The 24652-nt window shown below is 41.8% G+C and overlaps 1 protein-coding gene and 1 non-coding gene across 3 annotated transcripts in view; both read right to left on the reverse strand.

Moving 5' to 3' along the window:
* Positions 1-2161: 2161 nt before the first annotated feature.
* DSP (desmoplakin) overlaps positions 2162-24652 on the reverse strand; it is a 48721-nt gene continuing 26230 nt past the window's right edge. The window contains exons 9-24 of one of the 2 annotated variants that reach the window (XM_086706334.1): positions 24359-24454; positions 23648-23773; positions 23165-23317; positions 20688-20842; positions 17851-17977; positions 16865-17066; positions 16371-16597; positions 15322-15488; positions 14731-14869; positions 14001-14194; positions 12764-12926; positions 11996-12079; positions 11332-11439; positions 10426-10524; positions 7090-9384; positions 2162-6096 (exon numbers count right to left, since the gene is read on the reverse strand). In XM_086706334.1, coding sequence (XP_086562460.1) covers positions 2848-6096; positions 7090-9384; positions 10426-10524; positions 11332-11439; positions 11996-12079; positions 12764-12926; positions 14001-14194; positions 14731-14869; positions 15322-15488; positions 16371-16597; positions 16865-17066; positions 17851-17977; positions 20688-20842; positions 23165-23317; positions 23648-23773; positions 24359-24454 — 7584 coding nt within the window. In that variant the 3' untranslated portion in view covers positions 2162-2847. The remainder of the gene's footprint in view (positions 6097-7089; positions 9385-10425; positions 10525-11331; positions 11440-11995; positions 12080-12763; positions 12927-14000; positions 14195-14730; positions 14870-15321; positions 15489-16370; positions 16598-16864; positions 17067-17850; positions 17978-20687; positions 20843-23164; positions 23318-23647; positions 23774-24358; positions 24455-24652) is intronic. The other variant, XM_086706337.1, reaches the window with a different exon arrangement.
* LOC112853811 (U6 spliceosomal RNA) lies at positions 11839-11945 on the reverse strand. Its single transcript, XR_003222938.1, has one exon. It is a non-coding gene; the product is annotated as a U6 spliceosomal RNA (small nuclear RNA).

The raw sequence follows: 24652 nt of genomic DNA on the forward strand, positions 1-24652 counted from the left end.
CTCACCAAAAAAAAAAAAAAAAGTTTTGAGTATAAATAAGCAGTACCCAAAAATACGGAAATAGGCCAAGAGCTGCAAGCAGATATGAAGGGATGAATTCCAGTTTATTCATACTTTGTCCACAGCATACCTACCTTTATCAGCATGTGTTTAGCTCAACTAGCCTAGAAAACGTGAGACTATTTTTGAATGTGAAATGATGACTGTCATTGAAAAGTTGTATATATACTCCCCTTTTCTGTGGAGGCTCACTATAAATGAGCCAAATCAAAACTTATCCAAGGCCAAGCAAGTCCTGTCTCTAGGACACAGCCTATCTCGTCTCAGAGCTTAATAACAACTTTCACCAACAGCTTAGAGGTATGCTCTTTCAACCCTAAGATCTGCTTTACATGGATACTTATTCATCTGTTTAATCACCATTTTTTCTAGAGAAATCTCCTGTCCCATTCTAGATTAGGCCTCTATGATAGGCTGAATTGTGTGTTGTCCTCACCACCACCATCACCCCCATTCATATCCTGGAGCCCTAACCTCCAATGTGACTTATTTGGAGTTATGGACTGTAAGAAGGTAATGAAGGTTAAATGAAGTCATAAAGAAGAGACTCTAATGTGATAAAACTCAAGTCCTTCTAAGACAAGCAAGACACAACAGGGCTTCCCCCGCCCCACTCCTTACTGCCTACCATTCAGAAAGAGAGCTCCCACCAGAAACCAATCTAAGGACACCTTGATCTTGGACTTCTAGCCTCTAGAACTGAGAAAATTAATTTAAGTCACACAGTCTATGGCATTTTGTTACGGCAGCCCAAGCTGACTGATACAGTCTCCTAGCTCTAGCATGAAGATCCTTCTTCATTTCACCCAACACAGCATTTACCACTTATTTTTCTCTTCCTTTTATATTACAATGTGTTAATACCAGGGGATCCATGGCTTTGGGCACAATGTGTAGCACACAGAAGTCAATTATTAGTGAATGAAATTAATTTCAGGGCGCCTGGGTGGCTCAGTCGGTTAAGCACCCAACTTCAGCTCAGGTCATGATCTTGCGGTTTGTGGGTTCAAGCCCTGCATCGGACTCTGTGCTGACAGCTCACAGCCTGGAGCCTGCTTTGGATTCTGTGTCTCCCCCTCTCTCTGCCCCTCCCCTACTCATGTTCTGTCTCTGTCTCTCAATAATAAATAAATATTTTTTTAAATTAAAAAGAAAATTAATTTCAAGTCTTCCAGATTGGGAGGGGAGCAAGGAGAAGGAGGTGAGACAAGGAAGGAAGGAATGCTGTTTTCATCCGAAGTATCAAAAGCCCCAATAATTTAAGTATTATCTTAAATATGATCTTTTTTGCTCTTCACAATTAACATTTCATTTGTTTTCCTATTTTCTAGTCTGTACTGTACTTGATTATATTACTTGATATGTATTATTATATTACTTGATTATATGTACTTGATACAATTACATATTGCTGATATATGAAAGTTCTTCCACTGATTGCTTTATAGGTGTCTTCTGTCCCCATCCAGACTGCAAATGTCTTGAAGTCGTATGTACTGAATATCAATGTATTGAATCCTCATAGTATCTAACCTAATACTAGACATAATAGGTATTCAGTAAGGTCATATTGATTTAATAACAAGTGTTTGAATTTCAAAAGCTTCTTTTGATACAAAGAATAGGTTTTATCTCATTGTCCTTCAACAGAGAGCCAAAAACCCTTCAGGACTCATTTTTATAGATTCAAGGACAATTCATACATCTGAGGGGACAAAATGAAACACCATATATTTTGAGAATACCCAAAATAGAATCTTAGGCACTTCATTTTTTTTCTAATGGTATTATGGTGACTTTTGCCCATGCTACTTAGAATTCACTGTCCAGGATAAACAAGAACTGGGTATTGACATGTGGCCTGGCCTCTTTACATGGGCTTCTTTCCAAGAGCTCTGCCTGGTACATAACAGGCACTTGAGAATGTTGAAAAAAACTACAAAAGACCAACTTCTAACAAGAATTCAGAACTAAGATAGTTTTTTTTTTTAATGGTCATCCTTAACAGGCACTTAGTAAACAGAAGATTTTAGACATATTAACAGAAAGATGCTGATAAATGCCTCGTATGTATAAACATATGAAATCAAAACACAGAAACTTCAAAAGTCTAAAAGTTTATTGCCAGAATCGCAAACTTCATAAAGACACCTTTTTAAAGTACATAGTAAATGACAAGCAAAATAAACAGAAAAGTTTGACCAAAGAAAAGCAAAGATTGCTGCTATCACGCACATATAGTCAAATTAATGCCGAACCAAACAGGTGCATTGAAGAGTATATAGGTTACACAATCCACAATCTAAACCTAAAGGAGACTCATTCCAAAATGTTTGGGTTTGGGGTGGAGTATTCTGGGGAGAATGGGATGGGTAATTTTCTCCTAATACAGAAAATGGAAATATTTAGATGAAAAACAGAATGATGTCTAGAATATCAATAATCAACTTAATTTCATCTCCAAGAACAGAAATCTGTATTATAGGCCAAAAGAAGTACAAGAACCAATCAAAAAAACTAAACACAGAAGGAACGAACTCTAGATTCAATTTGTGCTATCCTTACAACTGATTACCATTTCAGACACACTACATCCAGTGTATTAGATATGTTAGATGAGCTGAGAAGATAAAAAGCCAGAACAGTATTTGATTTCAACCAAGGGTATATCTTCTTAATCATTGAAACTCTATCACTATACTGCAAGCACTAGGTTTTCTTTTGTTAGTATTTAGTAAAGTGAAAATTCACATAAGTGAAGCCAAGGAAGTAGCAACTAACTGACTACTAGTGCCCAATAGAGCTACTGCTAAAGGAGTAGGAGTAAGAGTAGGAAGAATTCCCTGTTGCATCAAAGCTTCCTCTCCGGGACCCACTTCGGGAACCAGAGCGAGAGCCAGAGCGGGAGCCGGAGCGGGAGCCAGAGCGGGAGCCCGATCGGGAGCCTGGGGCAGAAGACATGTTGTAAGGGCTAGGCAAGCCCTTGGAAGAAACAGAGGCGGCCTCCAGAAGGCGTAGGCCAGTGATATCTTCCACCATGGAGCGATTCATGGCATCCTTATAGGATATTTTTAATTTGGTTTTGGGGCAGGTCAGGATTTTGGCATAGCTGCTGGTGTCTTGCAGCCTCTGAGCTGCTCGGCCGTCGATGAATCCTTTCCTGATGGCTTCTTCCGTGCTTATCCTCCCATGCACTTCTGGGTCAACAAGGCCTCCAGTGAGGTATTGGAACTCCAGAAAGCGCTGACCTGCCTCATAGGGGAGCCATTTTTCTTTTACCGCCTCTGCTGCTGACATCTTCTTCTTTCCCTTCACACCTTCAAAGCCAATGAAGGCTTTCTGAGCGGGCTTCAGCCTGGTGGCCATATCTTGGTCAATCAGGCCCTGGGAGACTGCATCCTGAAGTGAGAGCTTCTGACCACTCGTTGGGTGGATGATGCCACCTGTGCAAGCCTGAGCTTCCAGAAGCCTCTGACCAGTGATGCTATCGACAATGCCCCGCTCTATTCCCTCTGTAATGGAGATCTTCTCTAGGTTTTCTGTGTCAAAGATGGCTGCAATGGGGCTTGATTCTTCCAGGGGGTCAGACAGAGAGCTGCTCCTGATGGTTATGTTCCTGACACTGGATATGGTAGAAATCTTACTTACTGACTCATGTCGGCTGTTGCTGAAAACGTCGTCACTGATGCCACCACCTATGCCGCTGCTGTTGCCCACGCCGTTTTTCAGGGAGATCATATCAGCAAACTGAGTGAGGCTGAGGCTGCCAGATCGGTACTGATCAAAGAACTTCCTGTCAATGAGGCCCTTGTCAATAGCCTCTTGAATATCATACTGACTGCCTGTCTTCCTGTCTACCAGGACCACCCTGGTGGAGCCGTCAGATCCAGTGATGGTTATTTCTTCCCACTCGCACTCCTGCTCACACAGTTCTCTGAAGGTTTCATAATCTATAAGGCCCTTCTTGTAGGCCTCCTGAACAGACATCTCCTTGTTGGTCTCTGGGTCAACGATGACCACTCTGCGCTTCCTGAGGGTATTCTTTTGTGATGTCTGCACCTCTTTCTTCTTTTCTTTCAGGGGCAGAAGACAGAGCCCTGTTTCTTCATCCTTGATGCATCTTTCTTTTAGCTGAAGATAGGTAAGATTTTCTTCTGTGTTGGGGTCAAAGAATCCTTTTGTATCGTCACTTGGATCCGAGAGAATCTCACTGAGCTCCTCATTAAAGTAGCCCCTCTTGTACGCCATGTCAACTGGCAGGCGATGGCTCTCCTTCGGGTCGATGATCCCCCCGGTTGCAATCTGTGCTTCCAATAAACGAATGCCATGGCCCTTTTCAATGAGTTCCTTGTTCATGGCTTGGAACAAAGAGATGATGTTTCCCGTTTCAGGATCATTATATCCGGTGACAGCTCGTTCTGCAGACAGGAGCTTCTCTTTGAACTCAATACCCACCAGGCCTCTTTTGTAGGCTTCTTCCACTGGTAGCCTCAAGTTGCTAACAGGATCCACTATAAAGCCAGTAGCTGCTTGGGCTTCCAGCAACTCCAGGGCAGTACCAGGTCGGACCAAGCCAATTTTCATGGCCTCATAAATGCCAAGCTTCTGTTTCGTGGTCTCATTGTATATGCCCGCTATGCAACTTGAACCCTGAAGGAAGTCTTTAATTCTCTCGCCAACCTCATCATAAGAAATCTGACCTGATTCCAGTTCATTTACAGTGGATGGTCTCAATATACCGGAATCCACCAGCTCAGAGACGGTCACCTGTTGTCTGATTCCTTGGAAGGACATACTTCTCTTCTGCACTGACAACAGGAGCAGACCAGTGTGTGGTTCGATTCTGCACCGTTCTCTCAGCTGCATGTAACTGACCTTCTTTTTGGTGACTGGATCCACAAAGTTCTTCTGACTATCTCGGGGATCATTCAAGGACCGATACAAATCCCTGTCAATCAGCCCACGGGCCAAGGCTACGTCTTTCGGCAAAAAGACGCTATTCACGGGGTCCACCACACCCCCTGAAGCAATCTGGGCTTCCAGCAGGCGCATTCCGGTTTCTCTATCAATCAGATTTTTCTTGATGGCTTCTGAAACAGATACGGTCTTGCCTGAAAACGGATCGTCGAAACCAGTGATAGCTTTCTCTGCTGTGTATATCTGTTGACGGTCATCGAAGTCGATGAGGTCCCGAGCGATCGCGTTGTCAACAGTCAGCTTCTCATTCCTATGGGGATCAATTATACCGCCTGTAGCTGCCTGGGCTTCCAGGAGCATGACTGTGGATTCCGGGGTGATTAATTTCTTCCTTTTGGCCTCTACCAGAGAGTACTTTTCCTTAGGGGAAGCAGATGCTCCAGCGATAGCCCCTGCACCCCGAAGGAAAGGCTGGATTTCAGAAGCAACTTCTTCCACGGACTTTTTCCCCTTCAGCAGTTTGTCCAAGGTTGTTTTGTCAATTAGCTGGCACTCATAGAGCTGCATGGCCGTTACCTTCTTCCTCAGTCCATCGAACACCAGCTTTGAGGAGTCAACCGTCCACTCATATTCTGTCTGGGTCTCCCGATGGGACCCATAGGGGCGCTGCTTGAGTTTGTCGATTTCCCTCTGAAGTCGGGAGCGCTCTGTTTCCAGCTGTGACTGCGTCTCCCTGGTGGAGTCCTCCAACTTGCGCCTGTACCGCTCCTCAATCCTCTTGATCTCTGCCTGGAGTCTTTCGATCTCACTCCTAAGGCTGTTCTTCTCTCTCTCACTCTTTTCTCTTTCCGACTCGATCTTCCTAATTGTCTCTTCCTTGCGGGAGTACTGGGTTTTCCATTGATTGAGGTCATTCTGGATTTGCTGTTTCTCACACTCGAGGCGTTGTTTCACCCTGCTTTCCACATCCAGCGTTGCTTTCGCGCGAGTGAGCTCATCCTCCAGCCTCTGCAGCCTGCTCTTGTCTTGCTCCAGAACTTTGATTTTCACTAGAAGGCTCTCTCTTTCCTGCACCACCTGAGTGCACTGGTTCTTTGATTCCTGAATCCGATTAGATGCCTAGAATTTAAAAAGAAAGAAATGGGAAGAAATAACGTTTTGATCGTATCATAGGGTTATAATTCCTCTTTTCCTACACTTAAAAAATAAAACTTAGTTTGAACTTCCTCTATTTTCCCTGGATATACTGCTATTTTGTTATCTTATAAATTATGAAAAAAAAATTCTGTAGAGGTATGTTGCCACTTTGATAAATGGCATCATACTTACTCTTTTTTTTTTAGAAGGAACTAGGAGAAGTTATAGACCTGTCTTACTCTTAACAGAAATAATGGTTTGAAAAAATATGGGGAATTTTGTCCCAGGTTATCACACCTGCTATACCTACATCTCCCCTCTTACAGCTATACTAACATGTTTAATAAAACAAAATAAATCTATGGGCATATACACACCCTACACCCAGCCCCACACAAATATTGTCTATAGAAGTCAAACGTATTAGAACTTAAAGAAGGTATTTTTAAACTAGGGGTTAAAAGAAAAACCTAGCAAAAACAAACACATCAGGGTCGTGATCAAAAGAGAACATGTCATGCATGCAGAAAAGCCGTGTAAGCAAGCAAGAAAAAGTGATTTCAAAATTGCATAGACAATACCTTTACAATGGCTTTTATTTAGGAAAATTTTAATGAAAAAAATGCAGGTCATAGCTCGCTAAGTAAGAGCTATCTTCTAGAAAACAGACTGGAATAGTCAGAGGACAAGCTCTCAGGTGTTAAACCTGATGGTGTGCTAAAGTTTGAAAAGCACGGCCAAACAGAGGTGACACACAGATTGGTATTGATGCGGGAACAGGACAGAAGGGCAAAGAGGGCAAATTGCTTTCAAGCAGTGGCCTGGGTTATGACAGCTAGTAGTACAGCAATAAGGAGAAAAATTAGACTTTCTGTAAGTGGCCATCCCAGTTAGCAGGAGCACAGCTGAGATGAGATGAAAATGGAGGGAATTATTTGAAGGACAGGGAAGCTGTGATCAAATATTTGTGAATACCTCTAAAGCCTGCTTTTGGAATTTCTCAATTTCCTGTCTCAAATTTTCCCTCTCTCTCTGTAAATCATTAATCAGCCCCTGCAGTTCCAGGGTCCGGTTGTTGCTGATCTGCAGCTGGCTCCTGAGTTCAGAGATGGTTGCATTTCTATCACTATCCGCCTCGCTCCGGCTCCTCCTGAGGTCGTCGTATTCCAGCCTCAGGTTCCGAAGCTCCTCCTCCAACATCAAGTGCTCCTTGGTCAGGTTCTCCGTGAGACACTGCAGCCTCTCGATTTCTATCTTGCTTTCATTTAAGCTCCTGCTTTTATCCTCTATCGCCTTCTGGAAATGCTCGTTCCTCAGGTGAGCCTGTTTGACATTCTCTTGTTCCTGCAGCAGCTGGCGTCTCAAGGCCTCGACCTCCGCGGAGAGCCTTCTCAGCTCTTCCTGGGTCCTCTGCTTGTCCCTCAGGTGGCCTTCCAACACGTCCCTCTGCTGCCGGAGGTCGTCCTCGCTCCGTTTCTTAATGATGGATGCTTGCTCCAGCTGCTGGGTCAGGCTGGTGATTTTTATCGCCTGCTCCTTCAGAGACCTCCTCATGCCTTCCAGCTCCTCCTCCAGCTTCTTCCTCTTCAAGGAGTCTTCCGAGGCGGTCCTCCTCAGCCGATTCAGCTCCTCCTCCACTTTCTGCTTCTGCAGCTGCAGGTCCTTCAGAGAACTCTGAAATCTCGTGATGTCCTGGTCCTTCACAGCCCTCTCCTGGGACACCCGCTCGTAGTCGATCCTCAGGCGCGTGAGCTCTTGCTCCTGAACCTTCAGCTTGCTTATCGTCTCCGTCGCGCTATTATTTGCTTTCTGCAGATCATACTGGGCCCTCTGTAATTTAGCGTTCTCCTCTTCCAGGCGTTTCCGTTCACTGGTTTCCGTTTCTATCAGTTGTTTTAACCTCTCGATCTCCTTGTTTTTATCCTGGATGGTCTTGGCGGCATCATCGAGCGACTGCTTGTATCTCAGGCTCTCTTCCGTCCGCATCTGAGTGACCTGCCTCAGCTCAATCTCCAGCTGCTGTTTCCTCTGCGACACCTCCGAGCCCGTGGCCTTTTGCTGTTGGACGTCTTCTTCGACCCTCCTGAGGTTCTCGGTGGTCTGGGCTAACGTGTTCTTCAGTCGCTTTACTTCCTCGGATAGGCTGCGGTTTTCTCTGGTGAGGCTGTCGATCTGGGCTCGGTAGCCACTGGTGTCCTCTTCCTTCTGCATGGTGAGCTGGTGGATGGTGGTCTTGGTGATGTTGATCTCAGTCTCGAACTGGTTTTTTAAGCTGATGATTTCCTCGTCGTAATTGTTCCTTACCTTAGCCAGTTCATTTTCATATTCCCAGCGGCGCTTGGCCTCCTCCTGAAACTCAGCTTTGAGTCTCTCAATCTCCTTGTTTTTGTCCTGAATGGTCTTTGCAGCCTCTTCCAGGGATTGTTTGTGCCGAGCATTGTCCTCGGAGCGCTGCTGGATGACCTGCTTAAGCTCCATCTCCAGATGCTGCTTCTTCTGCATCATCTCAGAGCCACAGGCTTTTTGCTGCAGGGCATCTTCTTCGGCCCGCCTTCGCTGCTCGGTGGTCTGCAGAATGCTGTCGTTGAGCCTGACAATCTCGTCCTTCAGATCTCGATTTTCCCTCGAGAGCCTATCAAGCTGGTTTCGGAGATTTTTGGAATCGTCCTCTTTTTGCATGGATATCTCCTTGATGGTGGTCTTCGTGATGTTAATCTCTGTTTCATACTTGTTCCTTAAATTACTCATCTCCTCATTATAGTGGTTTCTTACCTTTGCCAGCTCACTTTCATATTCTCTCTTCCGGGCGCCCTCCTCCTGCAGCAGAACCCTCAACCTTTCTATCTCGTACTCCTTCTCTTTGATGGCTTTCTCAGACTCCATTTTCTGCCAGCCAAGGCTCTCCTTTTCACACTGCCTTGCCTTCTGCAGCTGGTCATAGTCATTCTTCTGTTGGTCAAACCTGTCTTCCACGGCCTTCCGTCTTCGCTTCTCATCCTCGATCTCGTAGGTCAGCCTGGTGATCTTCTCATTGAGTTCTTTTATTTGGCCGTAGCACTTGTCCAGGTTTTGCTTGGCCGACTTGCCGTCCAGCTCTGCCTGCCTCTTCAGCTCCTCCAGGCTCACAAGCTTGGCTTTGAACTGGGAACATTCCGCCTGGTACTTCTGCAGGTTCTGGTCAAGGAATTTGTTCTTATTGCAGTTTTCAGAGTTGGCATCTCGGGCCAGTCTGAGCTCCTCTTCCAAAACTTCAATCTTGGTGTTTTTCAGCTGCGGAAGTGAAATCAGAAATTAGGATGAAAGGAAAACCTCTCACGTCCTAAAAAAAGAAACAGTCTTTTCCCCCCTCCCAGACCATTGTGTGTTCTCGTGTCTCTTCCCACACCTGCACATGTGCACATGCACACCACACACATAAGCACACATAGAAAGAGTGACATAAAGCAAAAGCTACTGGACAAAACCCCCCACGAAATCTGTATTCTCATCGTAATTCTTCCATCAACTGCCTGTATGATCTTAGCAAATAATACAGCGTCTTTGAGGTTCCCTGCCTCATGTGTAAATGAGGTGATTTCTTCCAAGATCAAAAGCTTAAGATTTCATAAGTTACGTTTCCTTTATTTCAAGGTATTAAATTTCCATACAAACTCAATGCATGTATTGGAAATGACGAATAAATTAAACAATCAGATGTTTTCAATGTTGATAAAAACATAAAAATTTGATAAAGCAAATCTGTATGTTGATAAAAAAAAAATCCAAATCCAGCCAGTCCAGGATGTTCTCTTCCTTAATTTAAAAAACACATGGGGCACCTGGGTGGCCCAGTTGGTTAAGCATCTGACTTCGGCTCAGGTCATGATCTCATAGTTAGCACTGGGCTCTGTGCTGACAGCTGGGAGCCTGAAGCCTGTTTCAGATTCTATCTGTCTGTCTCTCTCTCTCTCTGCCCCTCCCCCACTTATGCTCTGTGTCTCTCTCCCAAATATAAATAAACATAAAAAAAAAAGAGAGAGAGAGAGAAAACACACACAAACAAAAAAAGCAAAATCCTTGACCAAACAGTAAATGAAATTAATGGGGTTTTTTTCGTAAGGTAAAGCAGCTAGAATTTTGTAAATATCACCTAACTCCATTCAGAGCAGTATCCTGAAGCACAGAACTAACCCCTGACTTTTGAACAAATTCTACAACAGTGAGTATATACCAGGGAGTATGTCCAGATCCATGTTCTAATGAGGCAGTAATAATAAGGTTCTATTCCATTTTCTTTTCCAATACTCCAAGGAAATAAATTAAGTAAATTACCTTCAGATCTTCCAAACTCTTCAGCATCTCACTTAAGAACCTATAATAGTCTCCAGACCTTGTAAGTAGTTCTATGTATCGAGCATGCATATCTGCAGCCTTGCAAAAAAGGGGTGAAAGAAAAAAAGAAAAAAACAATTATTGCATTAAAAAAATGTCCCATGCAAGCTGACCAATTTTGTTTCCTAAATCAATGAAATAGTGAAATTATAATTTAAGAGTGAATTCCTGGAGTGCCTGGGTGGCTCAGTTGGTTAAGTGTCTGATTCTTGATTTCAGCTCAGGTCACGATCTCATGGTTTGGGAGTTTGAGCCCTGCATTGGGCTCTGCATTGACAGTGTGGAACCTGCTTAGGATTCTCCCTCCCTCTCCTTCTCTGCCCCTCCCCTGCTCACATACTCCCTCTCAAAAACAAATAAACACTTAAAAATTAACACAAATAAAGAGTGAACTCCCTTCCTTCATGTGTGCTAATTCCAAAATCTGGAAGCACCACAAAAGGCTAACAACATTGTATCCTATCCTTATCCCTCTAGAGTGTTTCCCCTAAACCATCTGATGGGTGATGTTCTCTGTCATCTTTGGGAAGAAGTTGTCTTTTAAAAATCGACTAGACATCTTCTACTTGTTAAAAGCTTCCCTCACTAAACCCAGAATTTAAGCCCAGTTTCTACCAAGATCCTACTATATAAACAACAGATCCAGTCTTCCACTAACCGCCTCCTAAAATCACTCCAGTATTGATGACTCCTACTAAAGGAGCATAACCTGCTATTAAACCCTTTGGGAGTGGAGACCCTATAACTAGGGGTGAATTCAGGGTCTGCAGGGAAGACAGGAAGAAGGCAGGGACAATGAAGGTGCAGGAAGGGCTGGCTCTAAGAAATACGTAACGATGTACATACCTCTTGCAGAATCACCCCAGAGGGAGACTGAACCATGGTTCTCTTGATAGGTATGTTCAGTAGGGTTTCCAATCCTGAGGTGTATGATGCCAGCTGGAGTTCATAATCCTACAGAATAAAAGGTTTAAGACAAATATACTCAATGAATTTCACAGAGTCACTGACAGCTACAATTTCATGGTTCTAAATCATCAAGCTGTGTTTCTCATGACCAACCCCAAAGGCTACCATGCATTGATAGTGTCCAAGTCACTAACATTACATTATTAAACCAAGGAGTACATCTTTATATGCTACAGGAAGATTTTTACCCATATTACCAGTGTAAAGAATGAAGACCAGGCACTTCACTGATATTGCCAACGTGCAATGAATTCAAGTAAATGGATAACAAACTTTTCACGGTATGTTCAGGAGAGAACACATAAAAGCCACAATTGCTATCCTCAAGAAGTTTATACTCTTTCGAGTAAATCAGAAAATAATGCAGTTAAAAATATATACTTTTAAAATATGGAACACTTCACAAATGTGCATGTCATTCTTACACAAGAACCATGCTAATATCCTCTGTATCATTCCAGTTTTAGTAGGTGTGCTGCCAAAGCAAGCACTTACCATTATTCTTGATGAGATGCCAACATTCTTTGTGAAACGAACATACCTTAATCGAATTTGCACAAAGTTCGGCGATTTTCTGTACTTCATCTGATTTGTCTCGCTTGCCACAGATTTCATTGTGCAAGTTCTAGACAAAAAGTAAAATATTTATAAGCGTTGAAGTATATAAATGTTTTTAAATAAATGCTATTTCACTGCTGAACAACTGGTTTTCCACAGTTTATGACTATGTGCAGTGAACTCGTATTCTCACAGGTCAGCCTTAGAAGATGAGCATGTTTTTCCTTCAGAAGAGTAAGCAAGATTTTCGACTTCTTACTCTCTAAGAGGAATCTTTCAAATCTGTACACTTTTCTGATCCTATCACCTCAATTTATAAAGATACTTTACTACAATGTTACATTATTTCTTTTACAATTGATTTCCACGATGATTTCCTTTCAATATCTCAACTGTTTTTCCACTGGGCCTTATGCAAGCATTCACCAAATGGACTAGTAATATCAAACACCACTTCAGGGTATTGGGTGACTCAGTCGGATAAACATCCGATTGTTGATTTCAGCTCAGGTCATGCTCTCACGGTTCATGTCAGTCTCTACACTGACAGCATGAAGCCTGCTTGGGATTTTCTCTCCCTCTCTGTCTCTGCCTCTTCCCTGCTCACGTTCTCACTCTCTCTCAGTAAATAAACATTTAAAAAAGTCTTTAAAAAAATATATCATTTCAAACCTAGACACTGCTATGAAAACCAGAGGAAAATACAGTGCACCCTCAATGTTATCTAAGGAAGTGACAAACTGGCTTGTACCTTCTGCTCATTCAAAAATCGCAGGACTGTGTTGGAATCCCCAAACTTCATGGATTCTAAGGAATCCTGACGGCGTTTGGCATCATAGAGCCACTTGCAGAAGGCCTGATAGTTATCACGGTAATTCCTCAGTTGCTTGATTTGTTTCTCCAGGTCCCATAATCTGCAGAAGATAGATATGATAAAATCAGAAAAGCAGTGCTACTGGTCCTGAGACTATTTAACAGAGCTATCATATGACCCAGTCATTCCACCTGCTGCGTGCTCAAGAGAATTGCAAACATGCCTCCCTACAAAAAGTTATACGTGAATTTTCATGGTGACATTTTTCATGATAGCCAAAAATCATGAATGAATGAAAGTAAAAAATAAAATAAAATAAAATAAAATAAAATAAAATAAAATAAAATAAAATAAAATGTAGTAAGTATATCTATACGATACAATATTATTCAGTCATAAAAAGGAATGAAGTACTAAAACATGCTACACCAAGGATGAACCCTGAAAACATTATGCTGAGTGGAAAAAAGTCACAAAGGAGCACATGATATATGATCCCTTCATGCGAAATGTCTGGAATAGACAAATCTAGAGAGACAGAGGAAAAGACTGGTGGTTGTTTAGGCCTGGAGGATTGGGAGGTAATGGGAAATTAGTGATAATGGGTACAGGGCTCTTTTTTTAGCACAAAGAAAATGTTCTAGACATAGATTGCAGTGATGGTTACATAATTTTAAATATAATAAAATCCACTGGATTATACACTTTCAATGGGCAAATTATATGACATAGGAATTAGTTATCAATAAAGGTAAAAGCACTGTTAGTAAAATGAACTACTTGCAAAAGTGAAGAGACTTTTTAAACCCTCATTTGGAAGAAGGCATTCCTTTTGTAGAAGATTTAATTTTCTTAAATTTCAGAAGAATACTCACTCAAAACATCTACTCCTTCCAACAATCCTAGCAAGAGTTTATAGGGCCCAAAAGGGCCTGATCAATGGCTTCCACTATTTCCCTAAGAGCCTGGAGAGTACCTGGTATGGGTTGGTTCAAGCTTGGGTTCCTGCTTCCCTCATTTGCGACAAAGCTGACTCCAGACAGTCCGTGAACAGAGTGCCTCTTACGCCTAACTTACACAGCAAATCAAACCACTGCTTTTAGAATGACAAATTCAAGTGACGCTATCTTGGAACAACCAAATGGGAAGAAAGTAGGGAAGGAAGTTGGCACACCTGTAGTCTATCTGTTTGTCTATTTTTTGCCAGCGGTCTGTCAGCTGTGTGACTTTGTCACTGAACTTGCCCAGATCCAGGTCATAAAGTGGATATTGTTGTGAGGTTTGGGAGTGGATCTGCTGGGCTTTCTGCAGCTCTGTCTTCATGGTGGCCAACAATGACTTCTTCAAGTTCAAGTCATTTTTGATTTTCTGTCATGAGAGAAAGAAAGAGTACAAATTAATCTCTTGGAATATTTGTATCTTTAAGTGATAATCAAGCCAGAAAAATATATTTGCTGATTGCATTTCCCATTATTTATGTCAATAAATATCTCCTTACTTATTAAGCTACCCCCTTAATAAAGGATTCAGTGTGTATATTTGTTTGAGAAATGCTAAATACCATACTCTATTCCATTCCTGAATAATTATAATACATATGAATATATTAAAGCAGAAGAAAAGTCCTATAGTGAAGAAACCAGTTCAATTATGTTTAACTCTGCATTCCCCAAACAAATCTCACCACAAATTACATCTGCACATAGCTCCTAATAGTACACTCTAGAAAGCAGTGTGCTAGAGATAACAACAGATATCAACCATGTGTGGCTGATGAAATCCAGTAATCCTCAAACTCATGAAAACTTAGTGAAGCCTTGGATTTGGGTACTGAGTAGTCCTGCATGATTTCCCATAATACTGTTTGTAACAGTGGTTATAAACTGAATAGAACTTTCAGTTACCTTCAGTCCGCAGCGGTAAGCTTCCACTTTATCCAGATCCAGGCACACGGTTTCCTCTTCAGTGAGTCTGGCTTCATAAACCTTTAACATGTCTTCTGTCTGCAGGATAGCTTGGAGTAGAGCTCTTACTGTGCATAAGCTGTAAAGAGCAAAGGAGGCAAATAATATTGCCAGTGACGTAATTAGCCTTTGAACATTTGGCTCTTGCCACTATTAATTAAAGAAGCCGATAAAAATTTATTTTGCCTATTTCTAAGCTGCAGGAGCCATAAACTCCTCCCCCACCCCCATATCATCTTTCAGACAGCCATTCTGCATTAATTGAAGAATTCTAAGTCCTGACTCTTACAGCATATATCTCAGCTGTAAAACACGTTAGGTTTCACTACAGTGGAATTAACATCTCAAAATTACTATCTCAAAAGCACAGTATCTACAAAAGTACTATCTCAAAATTACTATCTCAAAATTCTGCAATGAACAGAAAAAACTGTAAGGCAAGACTGTAGTAAGTCAGGCATACAGAGCAAATGAAGTCTGACAAAGCTTGAGAAAAGCAAAACATCTATGATAAATGTTAGGGGCGTTTACCTATTTAAGTAGCCATCTGTAACGCCATTGATATTTTCCAGTTTCTGAAACAGTCCAAATACTTCATTCTGTAAATAGCAGTATTTTTCTGAACCTCTGAAGTTAGCAAGCATATCTTTAAGCTGGTTGAGAACTTCAGCGATTGCCTGGGAATCATTCTGCACACTCTGTCAAAAAAGAAGAAAAGCTCTTGATTGAACTGTGTGAGTCTTATGATCATTTTTTGTCCTGACGAAGTCCACTAAATGGAAAAGACTCAAGAGATAGAGTTGACATTCCATTTCCTTCTTTGAGGAGGCCTTATCAGCACTGTGTAAACATGGCCCTCTTACTCAGAATATATTATCTTAGATATCCCAATGCAGTGCGCAGGCATGGCCGAGCAGGAAAGATCACAGGGCTGGGAGTTGACTACACTTGGGCCGTAGTCCCAGCTCTCTCTGTAGCTTTGAGGTTTTACCTCCCTCGACCAAACAAATCTCTCCATGTCAGTTTCCTGTCTATAAACAAAAATAATTCAGGGCACCTGGGTGACTTAGTCAGCTAAGCGTCCGACTCTTGGTCATAATCTCACAGTTTGTGAGTTCGAGCCCCAGACCGGGCTTTGCACTGACAGGCTGCTTGGGATTCTCTCTCTCCACTTCTCCCCCACTCACTCACGCTCTATCTGTCTCTCTCAAAATAAACAACTAAACTGAAAAAAAAAAAATCTACTTGTTTAGCCCATATCATAGGTGGTTTCAGGCAGCAACCAAATTAATGTTTATGAAAACTTTAAAAATGAACAAAGTACTATGTGGGCACAAAGGAAAAACGCTGGAGTCTGATTCAACAATCCACAAACCAACATGAAGGTGTTTTAATCCCCAGGCTGGTAACCTTCTACAAATATGGAAGTAAGGGAAAGAAAAAAGGAAATCCTGCTAGAAGCCTGTTTTCTTGAAAATCAGTGCTCCTTGCCTATAAGTATTTAAACCAGGAGGGTTTTCTAATTAGCTTGCAGATAAATAATATACCCGGAATCGAACAAAATATCACTGGATGCCTACCTTCAGCTCATTTATTTTCACTGTGATGTGGTGCGTAGACCCTTGGTCTGCTAGCAGGATGTTCTTAAGGCTCATTCTGCCCTCACAGTGCTCCATCTGCCTGCGAATCTTCTGGAGCTCCATCAGCATCCATGTTTCCTGCTTGTCATGTTCTCTGTTGGTTTCAATCACTTTATTATGGTTGACATCTTGGCAGGAACCATGATGAGTGATTTCAGTTGTGGTTACTGTAAAAATATGTTAGGACCACAAAAGTCAGAGAATTCCTAGCTAGAAGGGTACTTGTCCTCAAAAAGCATCTGTACTGCCTAAACTGCAGCTCCTTCTTTGATTTGAGTCTGAAAATTTAGTGTATGAGTGACTTTTGATATGTTATTTTTCAAAGTTGATTCTGAAACTATTTTCTGTTAAAGCTGTGTGTGCAGTTTCGTGCAAACTACTTTCTGTTAAAGCTGTGTGTGTGGTTGATAACAAAGAGAATAGACGCTCCAAACCTGTCTGGTGCTGGGGGTAGCCGGGGAGCTGTATGACCAGGGTCTGGTAGTGCTTCTGGGCATCTGTGAACTGGGACTGCATTTTCCGCTTGTCATCATCTCCAAACATCTCCGAGCCCTGGCTGTTTCTGATGAACTCTTGGTAATGCAGCTCAAGGTCAGATATTGTCTTCATGTAATCTTCCTGCCGCATGGTTTTCAGCTGGAAGTAAACCAGGCAGGAGTGTTTGATTACCCCCACAGGGTGACCAAGGGGAGTGCCCAGAAATGCCCTATGCTAGAGGGGGGCTTAAGGCAATCCTTGTTAAAGACCCGTTAAGATATAAAAGGTCCTGGAGAATTACGAGATTGCTCCTCAGAACCATAGCAGTGGGCTGTCAATTTATTTTTCCTACAGAATTTTATTCTTCAAAGGAAATATTACTCAGAAGTCACAAATCTAAAGCAGATCACAGCAAAGCTGCTCTGACCGCAAAGAGAAAAGGGGGACAAAGGAGATCCCAGACTTACTCATTCTGTACCTCTCTCCTGGCCCTGTTATCCCTAGTGGAACCCCTTAAGCCGGGATTCTTCAGACCACAACTTGAAAACCACTGATCTAGAGGAAGGACTGCTTTGAGTGTTATGCCATGAATTCTGTCCCACCATTCACTTCTGTGATATCCAGTTAATAGTTTATGACCTAGCTTTCCACTGCATCAAAGGACAATAGGATCCAGGATAGTACAGGACCACGTGTCTTTTCCATGGGTACTTCTGGCTTGTCAGGTAGCTTCAGTCAGTACTTCTTTTTGTACCAGAGCCAGCCGTGTGCAAATCCCTCCCATCCTACTTGGGATGAGCCTCGCAGGCAGGCTGATCTGACTCTTCAGATGAGACACGAACAGATTAGCCGCCCTGCTAAAAGGTCTGCCTGGCAGAAGCGAGCACCACAGGGGGCAGCTTGGCGCCTCCTCCAGGCAGCCTGCGTGGTCCTCAGGATGTACCTTGGCAATAGTCATGGCCCTGATTTTCTCGATGTCGATCATGCAGTAGTGCCAGGACACCAGGCTCTTCATGTTGATGTACAGCTGGTTCCACAGAGCCAAGATGGCTTCGTAGTATTGTTCGATCCTGGAAGGCACAAGGGGAAAACACACTGGAGCCCGGCTTTCAAACTTCCACCCAAACAGGAAACCTGCTATGCTCACATACTGTGTTAAAACTAAAACAAGAACCAACAGAGTAATAGTTAACGTATACAGTGAATGTATACTTTCCAGACATTCATCATTTCAATGGGTCTGGACTAATTTCCTCCCCCAAAGTTCATTCTCAATGATCCACATCAGTGTAGATAATTCACTTTTGCTCAAAACACACATTTCCTTGTTACTGTGTTGTTTGTCAGCAACTTTTTAATTGACAGAGGTCTAACACCATGCAGGATGGCAGGGAGAAACCGGTAATGGAATGTGGATGGCTATTGCAGCCTGGGAGTGAATGTGTGGGCTCATTATGCTACTCTCCCTATTCTGTGTACAGTTGAAGATTTCCATACTTAAATGTGGAAAAGAATCTGCTGTGGACAATCTGTAAAATGAATGCTCTACTTGCTTGTTGATGAGCAGGTATTCCTAAGAAGGGCATTTTATTTTTGTGGCTACCTGTAAAATTACTGATTGTCTAAGAAGGGAAGAAGAACTTTGAAACAATGCTTCAAGATACATGGTAAGAATGGTTTCCTCACAGACATCCAGGTCCAGGAGGCACAGAGAACTCCCATCAAAATCAACAAAAGCAGGTCAACACCAAGACATATTGTAATTAAATTTGCAAAATCCAGTGCTAAAAAATCTTAAAAGCAGCAAGACAAAAGAAGTCCTTCACTTACAAGGGAAACCTCATAATGCTAGCTGGAGATTTCTCAACAGAAACTTGACAAGCCAGAAGGGAGTGGCATGATGTATTCAAAATACTGAATAGGAAAAATCTGCAGCCAAGAATACTCTATCCAGCAAGGCTAACATTCTGAATAGACGGAGACATAAAGAGTTTCCCAGGCAAACAAAAACTAAAGGAGTTCATGACCACTAAACCAGCCCTGCAAGAAATGTTAAAGGGAGCTCTTCGAGTGCAAAGGAGAGACCAAGAGTGACAAAGACAAGAAAGGATCAAAGAAAATCCCCAGGAACAATGACAAAACAAGTAACACAGTGGGAATAAATACAGATCTATCAATAATTACTTTGAATGTAAATGGACTAAATGTTCTAATCAAAAGACATAGGGTGTCAAAAAGGATAAAAAAAAATGACTCATCCATATGCTGCCTACAAGAGATTCATTTTAGACCTAAAGACACCTACAGATTGAAAGTGAAGGGGTGGAGAAATGTTTATCACACAAAAGAAAGTTGGAGTAGCAATACTTATACTGGACAAATTAGACTCTTTTGCTTTTGTATCATTTTTATCCTGCTTTGGTATCAGGGTAGTAATGGCCTCATGGAATGATTTTTTTTTTATTTTATTTTTTTTAATATATGAAATTTATTGTCAAATTGGTTTCCATACAACACCCAGTGCTCATCCCAAAAGGTGCCCTCCTCAATACCCATCACCCACCCTCCCCTCCCTCCCACCCCCCATCAACCCTCAGTTTGTTCTCAGTTTTTAACAGTCTCCTATGCTTTGGCTCTCTCCCACTCTAACCTCTTTTTTTTTTTTTTCCTTCCCCTCCCCCATGGGTTTCTGTTAAGTTTCTCAGGATCCACATAAGAGTGAAACCATAACCTCATGGAATGATTTTGAATGTATTGCCTCTATTCCATTACTTGTAAGATTTTGATAAAGATCATCATTAATTATATAGTTTTTAATGTTTGGTAGAATTCACCAGCGAAACCATATGGTCTTGGGCTTTTCTGTGCTGGGAGATTTTTGATTTCTAATTGAACCTGACTTCTTGTTATTTGTCTAAGAAGATTTCCTATTTTTTGGATTCAAGATCTGAGATTCAATCATGGTAACTTGTGCATTTTTAGGGATTATCTGGTTTTTTTTCTAAGTTATCTGAATTGTTAACATATAATTGTTTATACTAATCTATTATCACACTATGTATTTCTGTGGTTATATGCTGTACTATTTTCTCTTCCCTTTCTCATTTTGGTTTTTGAGTCTTCTCTCTTTTTTTTTCTTAGTTAATGTAAAGCATTGCCAATTTGTTTCTTTTTGTGGAAAAACTGGTTATTACTTTCCATGTTCTGTTATTGTTTACTCTGATTTCTATTTTATTTCTTTCTGATTTTCTTTGTTCTTTTTTCTTCCTCTACTAAATTCTAGCTACGTTTCTTCTTTTTCTAGTTCCTAGTGGTGTCATGTTGTTTATTTGAACTTTCTTAATACAAGCATTTATGACATAAATTTCATTCTAACATCCACTTTTGCTGCAACCCATACATTTTGAAATATTGTGTTTGCTTTTTCTTTGGTTTTGAGACATATTTTGATTTGCCGTTTGATTTCTCATTTGGCCCATTGCTTGGACAGTTGTGGGTTGCTTAATATTTATATATTAAATATTTAATATTTTTTTAAAAGAATGGCTTCCTCCAGTCCCCCTATACAGTCAGACATTCTTTTTTACCTTCCAATAAAAACTATAGTATCTTCAACATAAAGTTACATGACAATGCAAGGGGACCTTCCCGAGGCTCCTTTTCTCAAAGGAGGGGATTATAGTGAAAAAGGGTGGGTCTACATTTCTTGTATAAGCATTCGCCCCCTATTTCTCCACACTTGCATTCACGCTGTGGCCACTAGGAACTTCAACAACTTACTTGCAAGAGAGGTCCACAGCCAGAGGATTCGGAGGGGGTATAATCAGACCAACAGAAGGGACGAGCATGTCCACGCCTCCCGGACCCGTCACATACCACTTGCTGCGCTCATTATTGTCCTTCAGGATACACTCGTCCCCTTTGTGCACGATTTTCTGTAAGGCAAGCGGCCCGGTGTTTTGGCTTTACTCATGAGTACACACATTTTTATCTTTTTTCTCAAAGGGAGAAATAGAGATGAAATATGCAAACTGTTTGAGCTTTTATCTTATTATTTGCCCTTAAATGAAGATGATCTTTACACATCCCATCAATACTGATGCTTTAAATAATACATGTGAGCCTAAAAGGTGTGTATAAAATGAATTAGGTAAAGTAACTTTCCAACGACAGCCTGGGGAATCCATCAGTAAAGTGAGAAATCCTTTTGTAAAGCAAAAATTCCTCCGTGGCTTTTCTATTTTTGTGAGTTCATATTTTATATATTAGATTTGAGTATGTGGGAGTCACCTGTCTCATTCACTTGCTCTTAAAAGTTAGAAATAAAAAGAAATTCTGAAATTCTTTCCCAGAAAATAACTTTCTAAATTAACTACAACACCTAAATAGCTTACTTTTTTTTAAGTTAATTTATTTATTTTGAGAGAGAGGAGGAGAGAGCGCACAGGCATGAACAGGGAAGGGGCAGAGAAAGAGAGAAAGAGAGAATCCCAAGCAGGCTCTGTGCTGTCAGTACAGAGCCCCACGTGGGTCTTCATGTCACGAACTCTGAGATCATGACCTGAGCCAAAATCAAGAGTCATATGTTTCACTGACTGAGCCACCCAGCCCCCTGAATAGCTCACTTTCTAAATCAACTCCATAGCTTCTTAAAATGGGTACACTTCAAATAGGACAACTATCTTAACTAGTGAAATGTAATAAGCTTGATATTTATGTATTTCATATCTCTATTTCAACTTGCTTCTCTCCATGCAAGTTCTCTTTTTTTTTTTAATGTGTATGTATTTTTAAGAGTGCGAGAGAGAGAGAGACAGTGAGATTAGGGGAGAGGCAGAGAGAGAGGGAGACACAGAATCCAAGGCAGGCTCCAGTCTCCGAGCTGTCAGCACAGAGCCCAACGTGAGGCCGGAACTCACAAACTGTGCAATCATGACCTGAGCCGAAGTCAGTCACTTAACTGACTGAGCCACCCAAGTGCCCCTAACCATGCAAGTTCTTAAAACATTTCCACCTGTTAGAATAAACTCCACCATTTTATAACATGTATCTAAACAGCTGGTCATATATTTCTTAAATCCTCCATAATTTTTACAGGAAAACAAAGTTGTGCGGGGGCGCCTGGGTGGCTCAGTCAGTTAAGCATCCGACTTCAGCTCAGGTCATGATCTTATGGCTCATGAGTTTGAGCCCTGAGTCAGGCTCTATGTCTTTTCACTCTGTGTCTCCCTCTCTCTGCCCCTCCCCTGCTCCTGCTCTGCCTCTCTCTCTCTCAAAAATAAACATTAAAAAAAATTAGGAAAAAAAGCTGTGAAAATCACATAAGTAATTAGTAAAAACAAGTCCTCTTTCCATATAAATGCTTGTATTTACCACAGAGCCTGCAGGATTAATACGCTCAATCAATTCATAATGTCTGTAACCACATTCACTTCAAACGCAGCATAATGCTCACATTCCCGCTTTCTTTCATGTCAGAAACTTAAAGTTCTTTACAAAAATTTTAAGATTTTAAAATTTAAGATTTAAAGGGTGGGGCATGGGGTGGCTCAGTGGGTTAAGCATCTGACTTCGGCTCACGTCATGATCTCACAGTTCATGGGTTCCAGCCCTACCCTGTGCTGACAGGGCAGAGCCTGCTTGGGATTCTCTCTCTCTCCCTCTCTCTCTCTCTCTCTCCCCCCCCCGTCCCTTCCCCCACTCTCATACACTGTCTCTCAAAATAAATAAGCTTAAAAAAAAAAAGATTTAAAGGGTAATCACAGATGAAGTTCTGCATATTAGAAGAAGAGAAGTATTAATACTTAAAATGAAAAGTTTAAAAATAACTGTTGCCCTGGGCACCTGGATGGCTCAGTCGGTTCGGCATCCGACTCTTGATTTCGGCTCAGGTCATGATCCCAGGGTCATGAGACAGAGCCTCACGTACAGCTCTGTTGTAACCTCAGAGCCTGCCTGGGATTCTCCCACTCCCTCTTTCTCTCTGCCACCACCCTCCACTTGCCTCTCTCTGTCTCTCTCAAAATAGATAAATAAACATTTAAAAAATAATCACCACTGTCCTAATTATCAAGAGCTATGATAAGAGTCAGAGTAAAGCTGCTGCAGTTCAACAGTTTGTTGCTCTGTGTATGAAAGCAAGGCATTGACTTGGCTGCCCACTGATACATGGATTAAACTCTACTCCCTCGATGGCAAAAATCTCTAAGCAAAGAAAGGGAAAACGTGTGATTCATTCTGAATAAGTGAGTACACACCTGGTCTTGTTTGTAGTCACAGAGAGCCCTGAGAATAATGGGTTTGTTGCTTCTGTAGTCTGGGTTGCGTGGTTTCAGCTGCACAATCTTCTTGGACTTGTTTACCAAGTTCTGGACCTGACGCTTGTATTCCAGGATTTTCTCTCGTTCTTTCTGCAATTGGAAATAAGATTGTACTTTAGCATAGATGCTCAGTGCATTTCAGGTAAGACCTGCAAATGACATTAATATAGCTGTTACGACGTCACAAATTAGGTATTGCTACAGATGCCTCAGCTACAAAAGGCTGCAGGTTTATCTATCTGCAGGGACGATAGGAACCTTTCATAACAAGCCACTTCAGCAGCTACAGAGCCATGAATGAAGTGGGCAGGAAAGAATATCATTGCGTGAAAAGACTTTGCCAATAGAATTTGAAGTATGCTTTCCAAAGGAATTTTCTTGGTAAGTAATCAGTATTCTGTCTTTGTTTTGCGACGATACCTCCAGCTCCTTGATCTGTTCCAGCAGGCGCTGCAGGGGCATGTTCTTGTCACAGGGGTACTTCTTCCTGATGGAGTCCTGAAGGCCCTTCAAGTAGGCTTCAGTTGACTGGGCTTCTTCAAAAAACTATTAAAGATGAGAGTGATCACATGTTAAGGAAAAGGAACTCAGTAGGCAACTACTATTTCCATTTCAAGGAGTACCTTCCCGGAGTCTATCTAATAGGTGGCTAAAGGAAAAGGTTACAGCAGAAGGTATATTAACCTACGTGACAGCCAGACCAGAGACATCTGAGTGACTCATGATCAAGTTGCCAATCTGTGCTCCTTGACATGAAAAGCCAATAAATAGGATTTGTAAAATATTTTGAAGACTGTATTCAGTGCTTCTAGGAGTACATTCAAAAGATAAAGTATTCTGGGGCACCCAGGTGGCTTGGTCGGTTAAGAATCCGACTTCAGCTCAGGTCATGAGCTCGTAGTTCACAAGTTCGAGCCCAGGGTCGGGCTCTGTGCTGACAGCTCAGAGCCTGAAGCCTGCTTCAGATTCTGTGTCTCCCTCTCTCTCTGCCCCTCCCCCACTCATACTCGGTCTCTCTCTCTCTCTCTCTCTCTCTCTCAAAAATAAATAAAACATAAAAAAAAATTAGAAAAAAAGAAGATAAGGTATTAAGACCTATACGACAATTAAATTACTACTAAGCATAAAAACCTGGAAGTAGGCAGCATTTTCTTTGAGATGAACATCAATGCACTTAGTGATCTGGAGAATCCAGCTCCACTGTGTCTGAAGAGTATCCATATATGCCTGAAACAAGAAACCATCAGCTGTCACATTGCCACTCAGTGACAAGGACATCCATTCTTTGATTGACATGGGAGCCTGAATGAAAGTTACGAAATATGTTTTATCTAATACCAAATCAAGCAAACATTTTTCTAAAAATTGAAAACAGAAACTTCCCAATGCAGGGGGTGCCTGGGGAACTCAGATGGTTAACTGTCT

The sequence above is a fragment of the Puma concolor genome, chromosome B2 (assembly GCF_028749965.1).
Source record: "Puma concolor isolate L17-30 chromosome B2, mPumCon1.1.hap2, whole genome shotgun sequence".
NCBI lineage: Eukaryota > Metazoa > Chordata > Mammalia > Carnivora > Felidae > Puma > Puma concolor.